The sequence below is a fragment of the Macrobrachium nipponense genome, chromosome 10 (assembly GCF_015104395.2).
Source record: "Macrobrachium nipponense isolate FS-2020 chromosome 10, ASM1510439v2, whole genome shotgun sequence".
Lineage (NCBI taxonomy): Eukaryota > Metazoa > Arthropoda > Malacostraca > Decapoda > Palaemonidae > Macrobrachium > Macrobrachium nipponense.
Genome location: NC_087204.1, coordinates 50,027,767 through 50,046,379, shown reverse-complemented (window position 1 = coordinate 50,046,379; position 18,613 = coordinate 50,027,767). Strand labels below are relative to the sequence as shown.

Here is an 18,613-nt window from a genome sequence, read left to right as displayed (position 1 = left end):
TGAGAGTCCCTGCGACACTTCAGCAATCAGCCATTATCATTCCATTATTAAAGGGATTCAACTAATTAACCCTCTATGACTAACTTAATATCTCTCCATCAAAAAAAATTCTTTATTGACTGTTACTGCATGATGGCTGATAACTAAAAGTTGGATTAATGCACCAATGCACGCCTCTACTTTCACTATTACAAAGGTTAGATTTCCTGAGCAATAAAGCTAAACAAGGACATTTGGTGTTACCAGAATCAGGAACTGTCAGCATTTTGAGTTAATCAAATCATACCTTCCTACCGTTGTGTGGACCACCCTGCAACAGATATATTTTGAACATGGACCAATTTAAAATCTGTATATTCTTTGGTACACAAAGTACTGTACCAGCACACGAAGGAAATTCTCATATGATATAATACACTACTTTTACAAAATATAACCTATCCCTTCCAGTTTAAAAAAATATTACACATCAGAATACCTAACAAACAATTCTGGACACTTTCATAAAGCAACTGGAAAAGGTACCCTACAACAAAAGCATACATGGCAATCTACCCTTTACATAACATCTTAATGCCCCCTTACATCAAAAAATGGATATTTATACTTGCTGACACAGCTTCATCATCATTAATGGACTATATAATATATGCAGTGATTTAATGGAAGATCTAATATTGAGAACAAAAAATGTGCTGTAAAATATTTAAGAGAGAAGCATACATATAGCAAATTTAAAACTAAAGAATACTTTGTAATAAGATAAATGTTACACCTCAAAAAAAAAATCTATCAATAAGCCTTAAGAAAAAATAAACCATTCAAATACACAAACAAATGAATTATAAGAAATTTAGAAAAAATACTTTACTACAGAAAACTTTTCCTCTTCCTTCTTCTCAAACTGAGAAAATACTAGTTACTAGTTCACTAATATTCAAATTTATGTTATATTAATCAATCAAACTAGTACTAAAAAAAATATAGAAGCACTACATGTTCTACAAGGAAATAGTGTCAAGATATTCCCAACTCAAATATATCACCCATCAAATTTCTGGCAACTGGCATGTTCTTTCCAGTAAATTTCTACTGTGCAATTTATTTCAATTTCCATCTAGTCCAACACCCCCCATATATATATGATTCTCCCTGGTTACCTGGCCCTTCTCACTAATCCTCCTTGGTTACCTGGCCCTTCTCACTTATCCCCTCACAGTTTCCTACACTATCATCTTACAATCATCAAAGCAAATCAAGACCATTAATGTTAATGTGTTGTAAATTACTAATATTAAAATTTTTTTCAAGTGCCCATGTATCCAATGTGTACTATACATGTACATATGTCCAATTTGTCAAAAGCTTTGCTGTTCAACAGATTTACTGGTAATCCCAGGGTTTCTATCCATTTTATCCAGTAGTCGCAATTTTTTTCTGAATGCCAATTAACTGAGTACATATCACAAAGGTAACAATGATGTCCTAAATCATCCAGGATCAATTTAAAATCTCAACTGTTCATCATTATATAAAATTTCATAATTTATTATTTGGATACTTATCTACTATTCAAGTTCACTTACATCTCCGTGCCAATTAGGAGAATCGGCATTCAAACAAAAAACTGAATGGCTGTGCAGATGACTATCTAGTTCACCTGTTCTCCATCAGGTGTTTTGAATGTTTTATCCCTTGTCAGAATTCTCCTTGACAGCCTACTAAGTAGTGGGGAGGCTAGGTGGGGTCTACTTTAACAGTAGGTAAGTATCCAAATAAATTTTATGAAAATTTCCATTAAGGTGAAACTTACCTACTGTTAAAGTTAGCCGATTCCCACATTAAGAGGAGGATGGTGGGTAGTGCAGCTAGACAAAAAATCCCCTCAGCCAATTGGGCTAAAGGTTTCTTACATGAAACCCAAAACATTCTTACCTGATCCAAAATCCTTTCTGGATTTTACTACCACCAGAATTTGGATTCCATTTAGGAAGCAAGGCTCTCATACATGTGCTGCAAAGAGCAGCCTTGGAGAGAAAACCACTTGATTCAGCCAGAATGAAGCAGAAACAACATGAAGGGACCCCTGTGCCTGGGTCCAAAAGCACTATAAAATGACAGTCACTTAAAATATACACCTTTATAATATAAAGGTATGCTCCTATACTAAATTTGTATGCTCACGCTCCTCAAAATATTAAAACCCAGGATTTAAACAATTTACCCTAAAGGACTGCTCTTTCTTCAGTTCAGGAAAAGACTACCCACTACTAGTAGCAGACTAAGGTCTTTACTGTTTTCAAACATGATTCTACATACTTGAGGCAGTGAGTGGGTAGTACCAAATTGCAATTCTACTGTGCCACATCAGTAATATCCTGAAGCGACAAACGAGCACTAAATGAAGTTACAACTGCTACTCACATTATGAATGTTTACCTCCAAAAAAGGTAGAAGATATGGAGCTAGTTCTCATGCACTAGCCTTATCAAATACATCACCAAGAACCTTGTATTCTTTGACAAAAACGTCCTAGGGGTTTAAAAACCCAAAAGAAAAGGTTAACTTTGCCTCTTCAAGGCTTAACCTTCAACAAAGACATTCTAGGTTTTCTACAACCACAAAACAAAAAGTTAACTTGCCTCCTCCAGGCATTAATTAACCATTGACAAAGACAGCTAGGTTTTCTAAAACCACAAAACACAAGGTTATTTTGCCTCTTCCAGGCTTAACCTTTGACAACATCTAGACTTCCTAAAACCACAAAACGAAAGGTTAATTGCCTCTTCTGGGATTAACCTTTGACAAAGATGAACCAAGTTTCTAAAAAGAATAACTACCTCTTTCAGGCTTAACCTATCTGATCAAGTTTTAATTGCCCCAATAGTATAGAGAAGTGTTTCTTTCCTCTTCTTCCCCACAAAGGAGATTACATTGAAGTTCGTAAGTGTTCTCTGAAAAAAAAGTGGCCTTGACATCACCCTCAGCTCTAAGGGAAAAAGATAAAATGGCATTCCCTTTACAACAGCTTAAAGAAGGGTGCTTGCAATAAATTTACTCTTTTAACTGCTGATAGTGCTAAATAAAAGTTTTCATAGTAAATAATTTAGATAAAGTCTAGACTTGTATCTAAACTCTAGAGACTGATTTAGAGGTTAAGGGGGTTCAATTTTAACACCTTACGGTGCTCATCTTCAGAGAGATCTAAAAGCACATGATGAAATACCAATGAAAATGGAACAGTAACCCTGAAAGTAGACAGCGAAAGTCTTACTATCTCTAAGAATGCAGAAAAACATTGTCTACAAGGTTCCAGGTGCTCAAAATTCCTCTAGAATGGCACCCTCAGCAATACACAGACTGCTACTTCTGACACAAGGCCACAGTTGTTTTCCACTTGATTAAGAATAGATCCTATGATAACTTGAAAATCCCCTTACTGGGAGGGGACATTCTAGTATCTCCAAGCAGTTAAGGTGGGGATGCATACGTTGGTGGAAATGCATGGAATTCTGTAGTCTGAGTCGATTTCCTCTTAACAGAAAAATAAGAGACATCTACCGAGAACACTAGAAATTCTGAAATTCAATTGCTCTGAGGCTAAAAGGACTGTACAGGAGACTCTTAAGCAACTCTTGAAATTACTCAATAGTACTTAAGAGTAGATACCAGGGCAGGACTACGAGTCTGAATCAGGCCAAATTTAAGGAAACTTATCCACAGCTCAAGCCTGAGGGCCATCAATGAAGTAATAATCGTCTGGGTGTTCCTGTTCAAAACCCACAGCAACTGTAGGTAGCTTGTTCTTTCTGAATCCTCAATCACCTAAACATTCCTTCCATAGGATGAATAATCAAACCAATATTATGTTGTTAATTTCACTCAAGCGGCAAACTTCCCACAATGACTGTTTCTGACCAGGGATAAACTTGCTGGGCATCTCTGATGGTCTTTCCACTACCCTGATATCTAGAAATATAAAGTGTAATGATATAAGTTAAAACTTTGCTTTGTGTTGCACAACAAAGGGAAAAACCACAACATGGACATAGACTTAAGAATAAAATGGAAAAATGATATTGTTATGATACAATAGTTTCATACATACTTACCTGGCAGATATATACATAGCTATAGACTCCGTCGTCCCCGACAGAAATTCGAATTTCGCGGCACACGCTACAGGTAGGTCAGGTGATCTACCGGCCTGCCGCTGGGTGGCAGGAATAGGAACTATTACCTTCTAAGGACAGATTTTCTCTTCCACCTGTCTCCTGCGGGGAGGCTGGGTGGGCCATAATCGTATATATATCTGCCAGGTAAGTATGTATGAAACTTTATTGTATCATAACAATATCATTTTCATACATTCAACTTACCTGTCAGATATATACTTAGCTGATTGGCACCCCTCGGTGGAGGGCAAGAGACAGCTATTTACTGATTAGACAGGTAAACAACATACGTTGTAGGTAATAAATAAATAAAACCTTGGTTCCTATGTGTTTCGACAAAGGGTCGACTTGCTAGCTATTGCTAGTAGTCTGCTTCGTCTCAAGAGCCTCAGCGAGGATGTGACCTATGGCTAAGAGTTCTTGTAGATCTGTCAATGGGGTCTTATCCACTTACTTGACAGAATCTAGTGGGCATTTGTCAATGGGGTCTTATCCACTTACATGACAACACACCTATGCCTATTGGCATAATTAAGGAGCACAACACCGATCCCAATCACCTGATCCTAACACAAGGGTTTGTGCTTAATTTCAAAAGAGCTATCCCCAAACTCATTTCAAATAACCCAAAGAAAATAGTATACTTATGTTAAAATAAAATTTTTTAACTCACTAGTTAAGGATCAGTGTCGGCTCCCTATCCTAGCAACGTATCCGTAGACACGTAACCAAGAGAGAAGGATCTCTCATAGGTCAACTTGACATCCTTCGTGCAAAGAGAAGACAACACAGAGTTGCATCTCCCGTAAATTACAGCTAATATGTCTCTCACAACATATTGTTATGGAAAGAACAAGAATTGTTAAAAGCTCGCACTTCAAGCGCTTTTAATTCTCAGCTGTTTGAAGGAATCATCAAGTTACTTAAGAAGTGCTTTAGAGATCACACTGTTCCAAAGAAGACCAGGGCTTTCTTTGAAATTGATCTCTTCTGGATGAAGCAAGGAGCCTGGCTTGCGCCTGGCTGGCGCCTCGCGCTTGGCTGGCGCATGTTGCTTGCCTGGCGCCTCGCGCCTGGCTAGTGCCTTGCGCCTGCCTGGAGCCTGGCTGACTTCTCCCCACTTGCTGGAGCTTCGAGCTTGTTAAGAGTCTCGAGGAAAACTGGCGATGTCCACATCGGACACTTTTTCCCATTTGTTTGCCTCTAGCGCATCTGCGCCAGGTTAGAGGCCCACTCCTTCTCCTCATCAGACAATGACAGTGTTTATTTGGACTGTCTTCCTCTGGCATCTTTAAGCCTGTTCTGGTATTTTGGCGCCTGATTAGCGCTACATTGTCCGAAAGTCCTGAACATCCACAATCGTTTATCAGGAGACTGGAGAAGGGTGGAAGAAATTCTTTCACTTTGAGCTTTTAGTCTCTCCGGCAAGGGGAGATGATTTTAGTCAGCTACATCCAGAAGACGATAGGAAATCTAACAGTCCTAGAGACAAGTCTTCCTCCGAGGAGGATCCTTCTTGAATACTTTTGTTGCTAATGAGCTCTCTTCCTACATGTTGATGAGTTTTCTCGTTGCAGATTCTTCCCTATCCTTGCCCGAAGGAAGGGAAGGAGCCTGGAAGTTTAAGACTCTGAGCTGAAATTGGGAGGACTCCTGATTTCTAGCTCTTTAATGTATCTCTCTGAACCTTCTGGGAAGTAGTTTGAGCCCTCATCGCATTCCAAAGACTCTGTCAGCAAACGTTTAAACCTTTTCTTCCTCTGCAGATGAAAACGTAAATACATTGCCTGGACAACGAATCCTCTATCTGAAAGCATTGATTCAGGAATAAAAGGCTTTAGTTCTTTTGCCAAACATACTATGCTGGCAAGAACCCATTGCAGAGTCTTTATAGAATTTGATTCCAGATTCCAAAACCCAAAATTTCACTTGTCCTTTTGGTCGTTTTTAGGACCAAGAGAAACATTTGATGAGGAGCAGTTCCATCTTGTCAGAACACGGAATCTGAGGCCCAAAATAGGATCCCATTCTAAGTATAAGATCTCCTACTCTTGTCGTATAGAGGTATTGTATAAGATCCCGAAGATCTTAATTCTCTGCTATCTCTAATACTCTTTGTCGAGACCGAGTATATCCTTTTACTGTGTTCATTGATAGCAGAACATACCAAGGTGATTCTTCCCTCTGGAAGGGAAGAAAACCACTGTGTGGTTCACAGAGGTATCGGAAGAGGACAGTTTCCCCCTTCCCTCTAGCACGATCTGCAGCAACTCTATGTCTTTAGGATATTTGAAGGAGTTATCAAACTTCTCTTGAAAAATCCTCTCATTCATGTTTACTCAGAGTGGATAGGTTTTTCAGGTCCATTATTTATAATAGATTCCGATAAAATCTCTACTCTCTTAGAAAAGCCTTCCGACACATGCTGAGAGAAGAACGTGACCTCTGTGAATCCAACCTCTTTATGGCCAAAATGAGGCATTTATCTTAATATCTGTTAAGAATATTTATAACTAGGGGAAAAAATACTAAAGTTTATTCCCCTATTTAAATTAAAGATGGCGTATCTTGCAACCCCTCTTGTTTCGAGGAAAAAGAAGCAGTCTATAGGAAGCTCGTTCGTCTTCTACCTTGCGAAGAGATCTGTGAATACTTTCCGCAGGTTCTCACAACTCTTTCCAATAAATGTTAAACATACGTTAACAGTTATTATCGTCGATCGAGAAGGTTCTCATGGACGTGCAAAATCTTGCATCGAACCTGGTAAGGATCGTTACGTTCTGTGCCTGTTTCCAATAGGTTCTCTTTTGTTAACACGAACAGGGGTGAAAAAAAGATTCTCGATGCTTCTTGTGATATGAGAGAGTCGTGGAATTGGCCTAAATGATACCCATCATTTTATCGTTTCCTGAAAGCGACCCTTTTCCGATTAGACGGGTAACGAAATCAGGAACGAATTTTGCCGTTACCGAGCCTGCTGTCTGAAAGGCTACTGGACTCTTAGGTTAATAACTCGCTAAACGAGAAATTATCTTGGTTGGTGCTTCTGGCGCATTGCGCCAGACTGGCGCTTCTGGCGCAATTGCGCCAGGCTGGTGCCTCTGGCGCTGCGGCGCATTGCACCAGGCTAGCGCTTCTGGCGCAATTTTGCGCTAGCCTGGCGCATTGCGCCAGGTTGGCGCTTCTGGCGCTTTGCGCCAGACTGGCGCTTTCTTCTAATTCTCTTTATGTTATGTGCCAGAACATCTGTGCCTTTATGGTACCCGACATCCTTACAAATGTTAATTCCATTCTTAGTAGGAAAAAACTCTTATATACGTAGTATAGTCCATTCAGGGAAACCATTTCTGCCACAAAGAGAATGTTTCCCATCCCACTCATCCATCTTCTCTTGAGCAATATCCGATTCTAAAAAGGTTGTGTGCGTTTCTCGAAAGCCTTGACCATACCGTAGTCTTAAAGTGAATTCTCTACTACATCCATCTTCTCACTAAGCATGTATTCTAAAAAGCCATGCTTTCGTAAGCATGAGAGCATTATATAATATCATGTTCTGCTGCGTTAGAATCCTTTAATAATGTTACCTACGGTACACAGCATTGAAAGGTTATAATATCTTTCTTATTGAAAGCTTCTTAGCAAAAGGCAGACAATATTTTATTTATGTTAGCTTAACTATCCCCTCCATTCGAAACTAAGTCCATGATTGTAGGGGGAATATACGGTTAACCATTCGATCCCGTTGGGGAGAGAGATGTAACAGACTGCTCATGACCGAAAACTGGATGGTACTGTATTGGCCTTACAATACAATGACAGCCCGGCCGACTTGTTCGCTGCCTGGCTAAATTCATCATGAGTTGCCAGTTACTTCATTCAATGAAGGAATATAATAAAATTATTCTCGAGCCAAAGGAAGCTCTCAATAATGTAAATTTAAGCCAAACAACCTTTGTTAAATACCGAAGCTGAGTAGGTATTGTCGTAACAAACCTTTTAAGCGAAGTCCTTACCAGGAAAATCCTGTAAGGATATAGATAATTCCGTAGCGAACCACAAAGGCAACTATGGGATGCGTATATGACTTGTCATTCAGTAGTCGTTTCTTACTACATTCTTTCCTCTCCAATGCAGAGAGAGAATGGAAATCTTGCCCTCTTCGTTCTTTTCGTCAATAAACACGAATTAGTATTAGTCGAAAGAGATCGCAATGAAAACCCTAGGATCGAAGAGAATCCCTCAAATTTTTTAATCTCTTAGATATAAGGCCGTATTCTACGCCTCTATTATCTGGAAGAGCCTCTAATCAATGAATGAGAGCTCGTACGAATCTTGTTCAATTTGCAAACGATTGCCACTCTTTCTGTAAATGGTTGGTTGCATTATTTTAGAAGGGGGAAGATTTTAATATCGTCTTATTGGTAATGAACTAATTTTTTCCAATAAAAAAAAGGTCGCTAAGGTCTTATAAACTGAGAGACCTGCCCCCTTATTGGCTTCCAATTCCGATCTATCTTCCATTTCCTGTCTATCAAGTTGGGAGAAGAATGAGCAACCGGAGGAGAGCGCCTGCTTTTGTAAGGTGAAGAGCTTTTAGCAGTACCAACTCTAACCTGACAAGGGCTACGGCCGCCTGTGCTACATCTTGAGTCCCTGCCAGGAAAAGGCCGAGCAAGTATATTGCATTAAGACTATCCTGACAAGGGCGACGGCCGCCTGTGCGACAACTCCCGTCCCTATCAGGAGAAGCCTCGAATGTCTTTCACCTTTCGCCTGGAGGACTCCTGGTGGTTGTCAGGCTCTTCTTGTAGGAGAAAGTGCCTGGCTCTAAGCAGGAGTATCTTGCCTAGAATACTCCTGGCGCCTGGAAGGAGTATTGTGCTCGGAATACTCCTGGCGCCTGGCAGGAGTATTGCGTTCCGAATACTCCTGGCGCCTGGCAGGAGTATTGCGTTCCGAATACTCCTGGCGCCTGGCAGGAGTATTGCGTTCCGAATACTCCTGGCGCCTGGCAGGAGTATTGCGTTCCGAATACTCCTGGCGCCTGGGAGGAGTATCGTGATCTGAATACTCCTGGCGCCTGGCAGGAGTATCGCGTTCCGAATACTCCTGGCGCCTAGGAGGAGCATCGTGATCAGAATACTCCTGGCGCCTGGGAGGAATATCGAGCTCAGAATACTCCTGGGGCCTAGGAGGAGTATCGTACTCAGAATACTCCTGGATCCTGGCAGGAGTATCGCGTTCCGAATACTCCTGGCGCCTAGGAGAAAAAATCTTGCTCGAAATACTCCTGGCGCTTGGCCGGAGTATCGCGTTCCGAATACTCCTTGCGCCTAGAAGGAGTATCGTGCTCGGAATACTCCTGGCGCCTGGCAGGAGTATCTCGTTCCGAATACTCCTGGCACCAAGGAGGAGTATTGTTGCTCGAAATACTCCTGGTGCTCCGAATAAGCTAGAAGCTTAAAAGTTATTATATATGTTTAATCACTAAACGAGATTGATAATCATTTGATCAACAAATATTCTTTAATATCTAATTCGTTCTTCCCCGAATAGATATATTTTCATATAAATGTACCGATGAGGAATTTGTTGAAAAAAAAAATAATAATTTCAAACCCCCATGTGATAGAGCCCCCGTCTTGTTGTACGGGGGACGAAAACAGGATAGGGCAATGCCTCTACCACCACTGCTATCGAATGATGATATATTTTAGCAGTCTTTTTTGAGGTTCTGATACCCATGACGAGATTATCTTGCATCTTCATTTAATCTACGCCGTTGAATCTTTCTTCTCCTTATTCGTCGAGACGATAATAATAAGGGGAACACATTGAATTAGGATGCCTTTCCAATGGCTATCCCTGGCAGTCTGGGACGTTCTACAGAACCTGCCGAGGGGACGCCTGATCGGTGGGGATTCTCCATAACCTCCGTAAGGCTTTCGACATTCCTTCTCCTCTGGGCCTGTGAGCTTGGAAGAGGTCTAGACCTGGGAGCAAGACAGAGCCGATCAGACACACCCTCTATTGCAATGGGGAACACTATATTCACTTCTTACCTTTTAAGAGCTCGCATTTGAGCTACATCCATTTATCTTCAATTAGCAAATATGGAATTGTAGATTCTGTGAAGTAAGAAGGTGATGAGGATGCAACAACTACTAGTACTGTTAATACTCTAATTGCTCGTTAACACAAGAGCTAATAAAGCTTCAAAAGGAAGCGTATATAGTTACTTCTCTGACTTCCCCTAACTAGGAAGAAAGATATAGATTTCCTCAATCAAATTCTAACACTTATTTGTATTAATGAATAAATATAAGTAATTCCCTTTCTTGAAAGTGTTGAGTGTCTACCGAAAACTTTGGTAGTTACACCTAATGTAATCTTCGAAATTTTCGAAGTTAATTTTATCAAAAAATTACTAAAAGTTAACAAAAGCGTATGCCGAACCAAAGATCCATTACTTCCCTGTAAAAGTTAGCCCAGAAGATCAATGGCGAAGAAACACGAAAATCAAATCAGGAGGGAAAGCAAACGTATTGATTACATTCCCAGCGACAGAGAAAATCTGTCCTTAGAAGGTAATAGTTCCTATTCCTGCCACCCAGCGGCAGGCCGGTAGATCACCTGACCTACCTGTAGCGTGTGCCGCGAAATTCTTATTTCTGTCGGGGACGACGGAGTCTATAGCTAAGTATATATCTGACAGGTAAGTTGAATGTATGAAACTCTTGATTACATAGTCCTTCCTACAGAACCTGGTGACAAAGATGGTCCTGGATTACTTACAAATAAACGCCAAGAGTGTAAGTCTTAATCTCTTATGCCACGACTGTACATGGGCAACAAAATCCTGCATGTGAGGATATAATGGTAAGAGGAATAAGTTTCTGCATGTCTACACAGTCTGACCGTACTTCAGAAAGGCACTAAACCATGCTAGAAAAAAAATAAGTATGGGAACAGATATTTCATGTTATTAAGTCTCAAATTGTCCAAGAATGACTGCTTATCTCTAACTGCTTATGGAGCTGGGAAAGACAGAGGTAAAATCCCAGTGAATTACTGCATATACTACAACCTCCTACTAAAGAGAGAGAGAGACTTCTGCTGAAGCCAAAGGAACAGCTATAGGAGATTGGACCAGTGGAGGGCAACCAAAAAAGAATCATACCTCCCCATCACCATTTTCACCATGTAAGGTACTAGTCCCAAGTCTCTCCAAGTATGGCAGGTTTGCAATTGTCCATCTACCAGAACCAGAGGGCTGCCCTTAAACCCCGAAAGGTATAAAACAAGACTATGTGAACAAAACAAGCAGACAAGCAAAAATGTTCTTTCTTCCAAACCGAGTTAGCATGAACATAACATCAGCCTGCAGCATCAGAAATTAGTTAAAACTCTCTTCCTTGCTAAACTCCTGCTGGTGCCAAAAGCTGACACAGAGAAGATACAACATACCAAGTAAAAGATAAACAACAAACCAGACAGAGACTCCATTCAGTTCGTCTCTCCACAAGAAAAAGAAAACGAACCTTCTACTGTACACAGTTTAAGCACCAATAAGTGCTTGTATCGCAAGAGGTGGTCTCCGGCTCTCCGCAACTTCATAAGAAACAAGAAGACAAGCTACGGCAGATATAAAGGGAGTTTTGTGTGTCAAGAGGACGAGAAAAGTTACGAAACACGCTCTAATTGAAGGGGAAAGATTAGGTTCTCTTCTCCAAATATCTAAAGGGCGCTGAAATACACTAAGAAAAGCGAGACATACTCTCTGTGCCTCTTCCTTAATTAAATGGGTATACAGGGAAGCGTAACATTGGAGCAAATGCTGATCAAGCCATAAGAGTTTCTCCAATTCAAACAGGAGACAGATGCCGACAGGAGGCAACACCTGGCGACAGGAAGCAACACTAGTTGATAGGAGGCAACAGCAACTGAGTACTGTATCGCATCCACGACTCAATGAAAAAGTGTGTGTCTCAAGTGACTCACTCTCAGACTCAGCTGTGCCCACAAGAATCCACTGAGGGAAAGAAAAAGAAAATAAAAAAGTTTGGGAGGCAGGGGGAGAGGAGTTATAATTCTCCTGTCTCATCTGAAAGTGAATCAACATACTTTAAAGTATTCCTATATAACATATCATAAGAAAGCTCTGAAGCTAGAATAATATCTAGTTTGGAAAGAACCTTAGATAATATAACCATTGTACACTTGAAAGAGAAACATCAATCGAGGCACTAGTAAGAGATTTGCAGATTGCAGAAGAAACACATGCAAAGGACGAACAAGTACAATTCGATGGAGAAAGAGGAACAGGCTAGCAGATGAATATCTAGAATAAGCAAAACATGAGATTGCTTAAACTGTAATATTATAATAAATAAAACTCACTACAGATGCATTACTATATAAAAAAAAAAAAAAAAAACTGCCTATTCAATGAATGAATGATTGGACGTTTTCTGGCATCCTGACATCGAAGGTCATTGACGCCGTTGCCTATTCAAAGGTTATTAATCATAAATATGCTTAAAACCTCAAACTAGGTGCCAATGACGGCAGAATGTGCATACAATGTGAAGACTAACGTTTGCAAACACAATCCTTAGGCAGCATGTTAAACTTGAACACCATCGCCTCGAGTACCAGCCCTGTTTCCTGGTAGCTGATGCTTTCGCAAGGGCACACTATCGCAGGGTAGTCCAAGGCTCGGGCTACGTACAGGTGACGAGACACCAACACCTTACTTTTAATGTGAGTGTGTGTGTGTGTGTGTGGGTGTGCATACTATAGAGGGATTGGGAATGTTATTAGCAATCCAGTTTTATGGCGGTTGTCTAGCACCATAATGGGCCGAGTTCCAGTTATCATAAGAGTTATCAGCGCCATAAGTGCCATGAATTGCAGTTTTGGTTAATGGCTGTTTTCGCTTATTGGCACACCCTCGGGAACGGAACCCCCCCTGATAACCGGGGGGGACTGCCTTAGTACAAAACTGGTAGTTTTAAGTTCTGACCTAACAAATTGCTTTCATAATCTTTCAGATTTCCTTCTTTCCTATATCTGACTTATTCAGACAGTCCTCAGATAAAACCAAACAAGAAACCTAAAACAATTAAGAGAAAATTACAATTCATAAAAAAGACCAATATTTTTTTAAAAAGTCATAATTTGCTCTGCCTGAGCACCTTCACCTAAAATATCGGCAAGAGTCTTATTTGCCAGCAAACAAGCTCTACCTTTGTTTTCAAAATGAGGGCACTCCACCAAAATATGCACCACAGTCAAATCCACATGACAGATGGAACAGCGAGGAACCTGCCTATCTGCTCCACTCGTCATTAGATACCCTTGAGTATATTTAGTGTGGCCAATACGTAATTTAGCTAAAACTATCTCAGACCTTCTATCCATCCGGCTATGAGGCCAAGGATAAACAGAAGGCCTAATCGACTTTAATTTAAGATTATTATCTAAAGTAGACCAGTGGGCCTGCCACTGGTATCTACAATAAAATCAAATGGTACTTTTAAAATCGGAAAGGACGCCCATGTTGGAAATGTGCCTAAGCCTAGTTGCAGCCTTAGCAGCAGCGTCGGCTCGCTCATTCCCAACAATTCCAACATGGGACGGAGCCCAACAAAACCTAACAGAAAATCCTCTTCTATTAATTAAAAGATAAAACCAATCTTGTACTTCTTGCACTAAAGGGTGGCAAGAGACTAGGCTTTTGAGAGAAGATAAAACACTCAAAGAGTCGGTAAAAATGGTAAAAACCTTGTTATTACAAGAACTATAAAAAATATATTTAAGAGTAGTCAAAACTGCCAGCAGTTCAGCTGTAAAAACAGAGGAATTAGATGGAAGCTTCTTTTTAATGATACTATCACCAGTCACTACAGAGCAACCAACACCATCAGTATATATATGATGAGAATCACCATGTTCAAAAGCATGATCCAAGAAACTTGCCCTCAACTGATTACCAGAACTGTTGCTCCTGCTGTCCCTAATTGAGCAGATCTCTAGGCATGGTCTATTCCAAGGAGGAACTTTTCAGCTACTGCAGGGGGTAGTAATCCCACCTCCCTGGCAGAGCTTGCTAGTCAAACTTCAAGTGGCTTTGGCAGTCTAGGTCTATTTGGGGCTCTATCAGTTGGTTCTCTAATTTACTTATAATTGGGGTTCAGCTTTGACGTAAGTACTCTTGATATGACTCTCAAGCCTAATTCCTCCCTATGGATAAATAGTGGGGGGAAAACCAGACTCAACATATAGGCTTTCTACTGGTGAAGTTCTATAGACTCCCGTACAAATACGTAAAGCCATATTATGGACAACATCTAATTTCTGCAGTGTTGTCTTGCACGCACAACCATAAACTTGGCAACCATAATCAATTTTGCTTAGGCATAAAACCTGGTACATCCTCAAAAGGGTGATTCGATCTGCCCCCCAATTAAAATTAGACACAACTTTAAGAATATTAAGACTAAACTTCACGTTACATACAACTTCATTAACATGTTGAGTAAAAGTTAATTTTTTATCAAATGTAACACCTAGATACTTAATGCTATCTTCACAAGGTAAAATCGAATAATTTAAAAACAGTGTAGGGATCTCTTCCACTCTTCTTAATCGGCAAAATCGTATAGCTTTGGTTTTTTCTGGTGAAAATTTGAACCCATTAGCACTGGCCCATAATGTTGAAGCATTAATAGCAGTCTGGATCTTTTGACAAGCTTCGACAGCTGTAGACTTGCTACAGATTATTGTATAATCATCAGCAAAGGCCAGACCATGCACCCCGACAGGAACTTGTTCTAGTAGGCCGTTGACAGCTACATTAAAGTGTGTTGGACTAAGGACGCTTCCCTGAGGTAACCCTTCTTCTTGAGGGTAAGCAGAAGAAATGTAAGAGCCCACTCTTACTTTCAGGTAACGTTCTGACATAAAATCTTTAAGACAATAGAACAAATTGCCCACAACACCCCACTCTACAAGTTGCAAAAGGATACCCCCTCGCCAGGTAGTGTCGTAGGCTTTTTCTAGGTCAAAGAACACAGCAACGGTCTGGTTTTGCACAGCAAAAGCATTCTGTGTCTCCCGAGTAAGGAACATCAAAGGGTCAGAAGTACTTCTATTTTTCCTAAAGCCAAACTGTCGATTAGATAAAAGATTCTTTGAATCCAAATACCTCACAAGTCGAGCATTGACTATCCTCTCATAAATCTTGCTAACACAACTAGTTAGAGCAATTGGCCTATAATTCTTAGGAAGGAAGGAATCTTTAAAAGGTTTTAAAACAGGTACAATAATCAAAATCTTCCCAAGACTCTGGTGAAGTTCCTGAAAGCCAAAAACTGTTTAAAATGTCTAAAAGAAATTGTTTTGTACTTCTAGGCAGATTAAAAATCATTGAGTACAGTATATCACCTTCCCCAGGAGATGTTGGGGAAGATAACGAGATTGCATGATCCAATTCTTTCATGGTGAAAGGAAGATTATACGACTGAATTTAAACTAACAGGAGGAACAACCGTGGTACAGTCCCTAATATTCCTGAATGCAGGAGAGTAATGTAGGGCAATAGATATATTGGAGAAATGCCTACCAAAGGTTTCTGCAACTTCTCCAGAATCAGATATGAGTAAGCCATCAATTTTCAAAATAGGCAAAGGAGGTGGAGAAAATTTCCCTTGCAGCTTTCGGATTCTGTTCCAGACTAATGACATAGGGGAATCATATTTTAATTCACTTATATATCTGATAAACGATTCCCTCTTTGCTTGCTTAAATGTTTTCTTTTGCTTAGCAAGAGCTCTTTTATAGATAATTTTATTGACCAAGCAAGGAAATCTACAATATCTCTTGTAGCAAGTTCTTGTTATCTTTCGGCTCAAGGCGCATGCATCACTCCACCAAGGTACTAGAGGACGCCGAGGTTTACCAGAAGTTCGAGGAATAGACAGCATGGCACCACACAGCAATATACTGATTAAATACTCAAAGCAGATGTTGGGCTCTGAAAATCATTTATTTCTTGATCAACTTCAGTAGATTTTTTTAATAATCCCCAGTCAGCCTCCCCTACCTTCCATTTTGGTAAACATGGAGATGGAATATTTTTCATAAACTTTAAGTGAATGGGCCAATGATCACTGCCATGATCATTCTGGTCTACTACCCACTGGTAATCTAACCTCAAAGACGAAGAGCAGATAGTGAGGGCAATGGCTGAGTCAGTACTATGAAAAACATCATGTCTTGTAGGGGAACCATCATTCATTAAAGTGATGTCATTTAAGTCAAGCAGCTGTTCTTCTATTATTAAACCCCACCGGTCGCAGTTTGGCTCTCCCCAGAGGGTGTGCTTGGCATTAAAATCTCCTATCAGAATGAAGGGTTTAGGAAGCTGGTCTATCAGTGTCTGTAGATCGTTTAATTCTAGCTGACGGGTTGGTTGGTTTTATATAGTTTAGGTGTAACACCAAACACTGGGGGAGCAAACATTACCACAATCGCATGTATGATTTTTTTTGGAAGAGTTACCGCGCGGACGAAAGGAAAATGTTTTTTCATAAATTCACCATAAATCGAAATATTGTGGTAGAGACTTCCAATTTGTTGCAAAATGAAAGTAAATGATTGAATATTACTAAAATATAAGAGTGTTAGCTTACAATTGCGTTTTTTGACCATTTCAGTAGAGTCAAAGTTGACCGAAGGTTGAAATTTTGGCACTTACCGTTATTTATATGAAAATATCTCAAAACTGATAAAAGCTACAAGCATGAGCATTTTTTGTTGTATTCTACATAAAAATGCGCACATTTTCATATATAATACTCCATGTAACGGCTAATTTAAAATGGTACAAAGATTATGTCAAGGTGACGAAATAATTTCCGAGATGTGTCACCGATACTTTTTAGTGCGGCAAGAAAGAAATTCGCGCTTGCGTGCCTGCGTAACGATTGTAAACAAAACAACACCTTGATCCGTGAACTCCCAGCATCCCCCAAGGCGCGTGATCCAAAAGTTTTCGGCTGGTAGGCCTATAAGTATTTTTCCGCGAATTTTTAAAAAAACTTTTGTATCTCTCTCTCTTACAGAGATGAAAGAATTTTTATGGTACTATATGTAATATGCTTATTGATATTTTCAGTAAAAAAAAAAAAAAAAAATAAATAAATAATAAATAAATAATAATAATAATAATAATATAACTAATTACAAAATTCATATGTAGTAGTATTTTAAAGAGATAAGAAATACCCTTTTCATTTCACTTGCATAAGGATAACTCCTCTCTTTTACCGAGATGAGAGAATTTTTATGGTAGATGTATGTTTATTAATATTTTCAAATATAATAATAATATAACTAATATCAAATGAAAATTCTTCCCTTCCTCTTTCTTTGTATCATTTCCCTACCTTATCTCAACTCTGAGAAGCTGGACTCGGGAAGCTGTCAAATATGCCAAGTAATGTGACAGGGGAGGGGAGCAGTGCCATATAATGGTCAACAATTTTAATGCTTTTTATGCAATTTCTCTCTCTCTCTCTTACTGATGAAATATTTTTTTATGGTACATGTATGTACTAAGTTAAATACTTATATTTTCCAATAATACTATAATATAATAATAATATTACCATTGTAATTACATAATTCATATGTGAGTATTCAAAATACAATAATCTTTCCATTTCACTCTTAAATACTTTAAGGCCAACTCTCTCTCTCTCTCGCTCTTGGCTGAAAGTGTTAGAAGTATGTATGTATGTATATACATACCTTTAAGGGTACTAATGTTTAAGATTACTTTGAAATTATATTAATATAATCTCTAAGATTACGTAACACAGTACGTAATATGATAATAATTTAAGGTAAATTTGATGTAGGATGTTACATAATACAGTATATATTTTTGGTATTTCTATTTCTTCCTTCATTTCATCTCTCTCTCACCAAAAGAATTGATAGACAGAGATACTTGTTCAGCCCTCTCTTTCTCTCTTCTATGGAAAAGATATATTTATTTATGGGAGAGTTTCTCTCTCTCTCTCTCTCTCTCATTGGCTGTTTATATATTTCTAATGGTAAAATGTTTCAGATGACTTTGAAATGATTTTAATAATGCCAATTCAATGGTATATTTGATGTAGGATGATACTTTTTAAGTATACATTTGGTATTTGAACTTTCAAGATAGGCAGATATAAGCATTTTTGTAAGAGTTAAATGTTCGCTAGTTCGAGCTATTTGCGGGGGTGTCTGGTACCCATCTCCCGCGAATACGGGGGGAAAATTGTACATGCAAATACATATATATATATACAGAAACATAATCCTTAATCTGAAATTCTAAAAACAAAAATGCTCTAAAAACGGAAACCATTTTGTGGAGAGTAGAG

At 39.3% G+C, this 18,613-nt stretch overlaps 1 protein-coding gene across 10 annotated transcripts in view; it reads right to left on the bottom strand.

Moving 5' to 3' along the window:
- LOC135223610 (dynamin-like) overlaps positions 1–18,613 on the bottom strand; it is a 348,582-nt gene that overhangs the window by 69,859 nt on the left and 260,110 nt on the right. For 8 of the 10 annotated variants that reach the window (XM_064262207.1, XM_064262202.1, XM_064262203.1 and 5 more), the window contains one exon: positions 287–310. The exons of the other annotated variants lie outside the window; for them this stretch is intronic. In XM_064262207.1, coding sequence (XP_064118277.1) covers positions 287–310 — 24 coding nt within the window. The remainder of the gene's footprint in view (positions 1–286; positions 311–18,613) is intronic. 10 annotated transcript variants of the gene reach the window in all.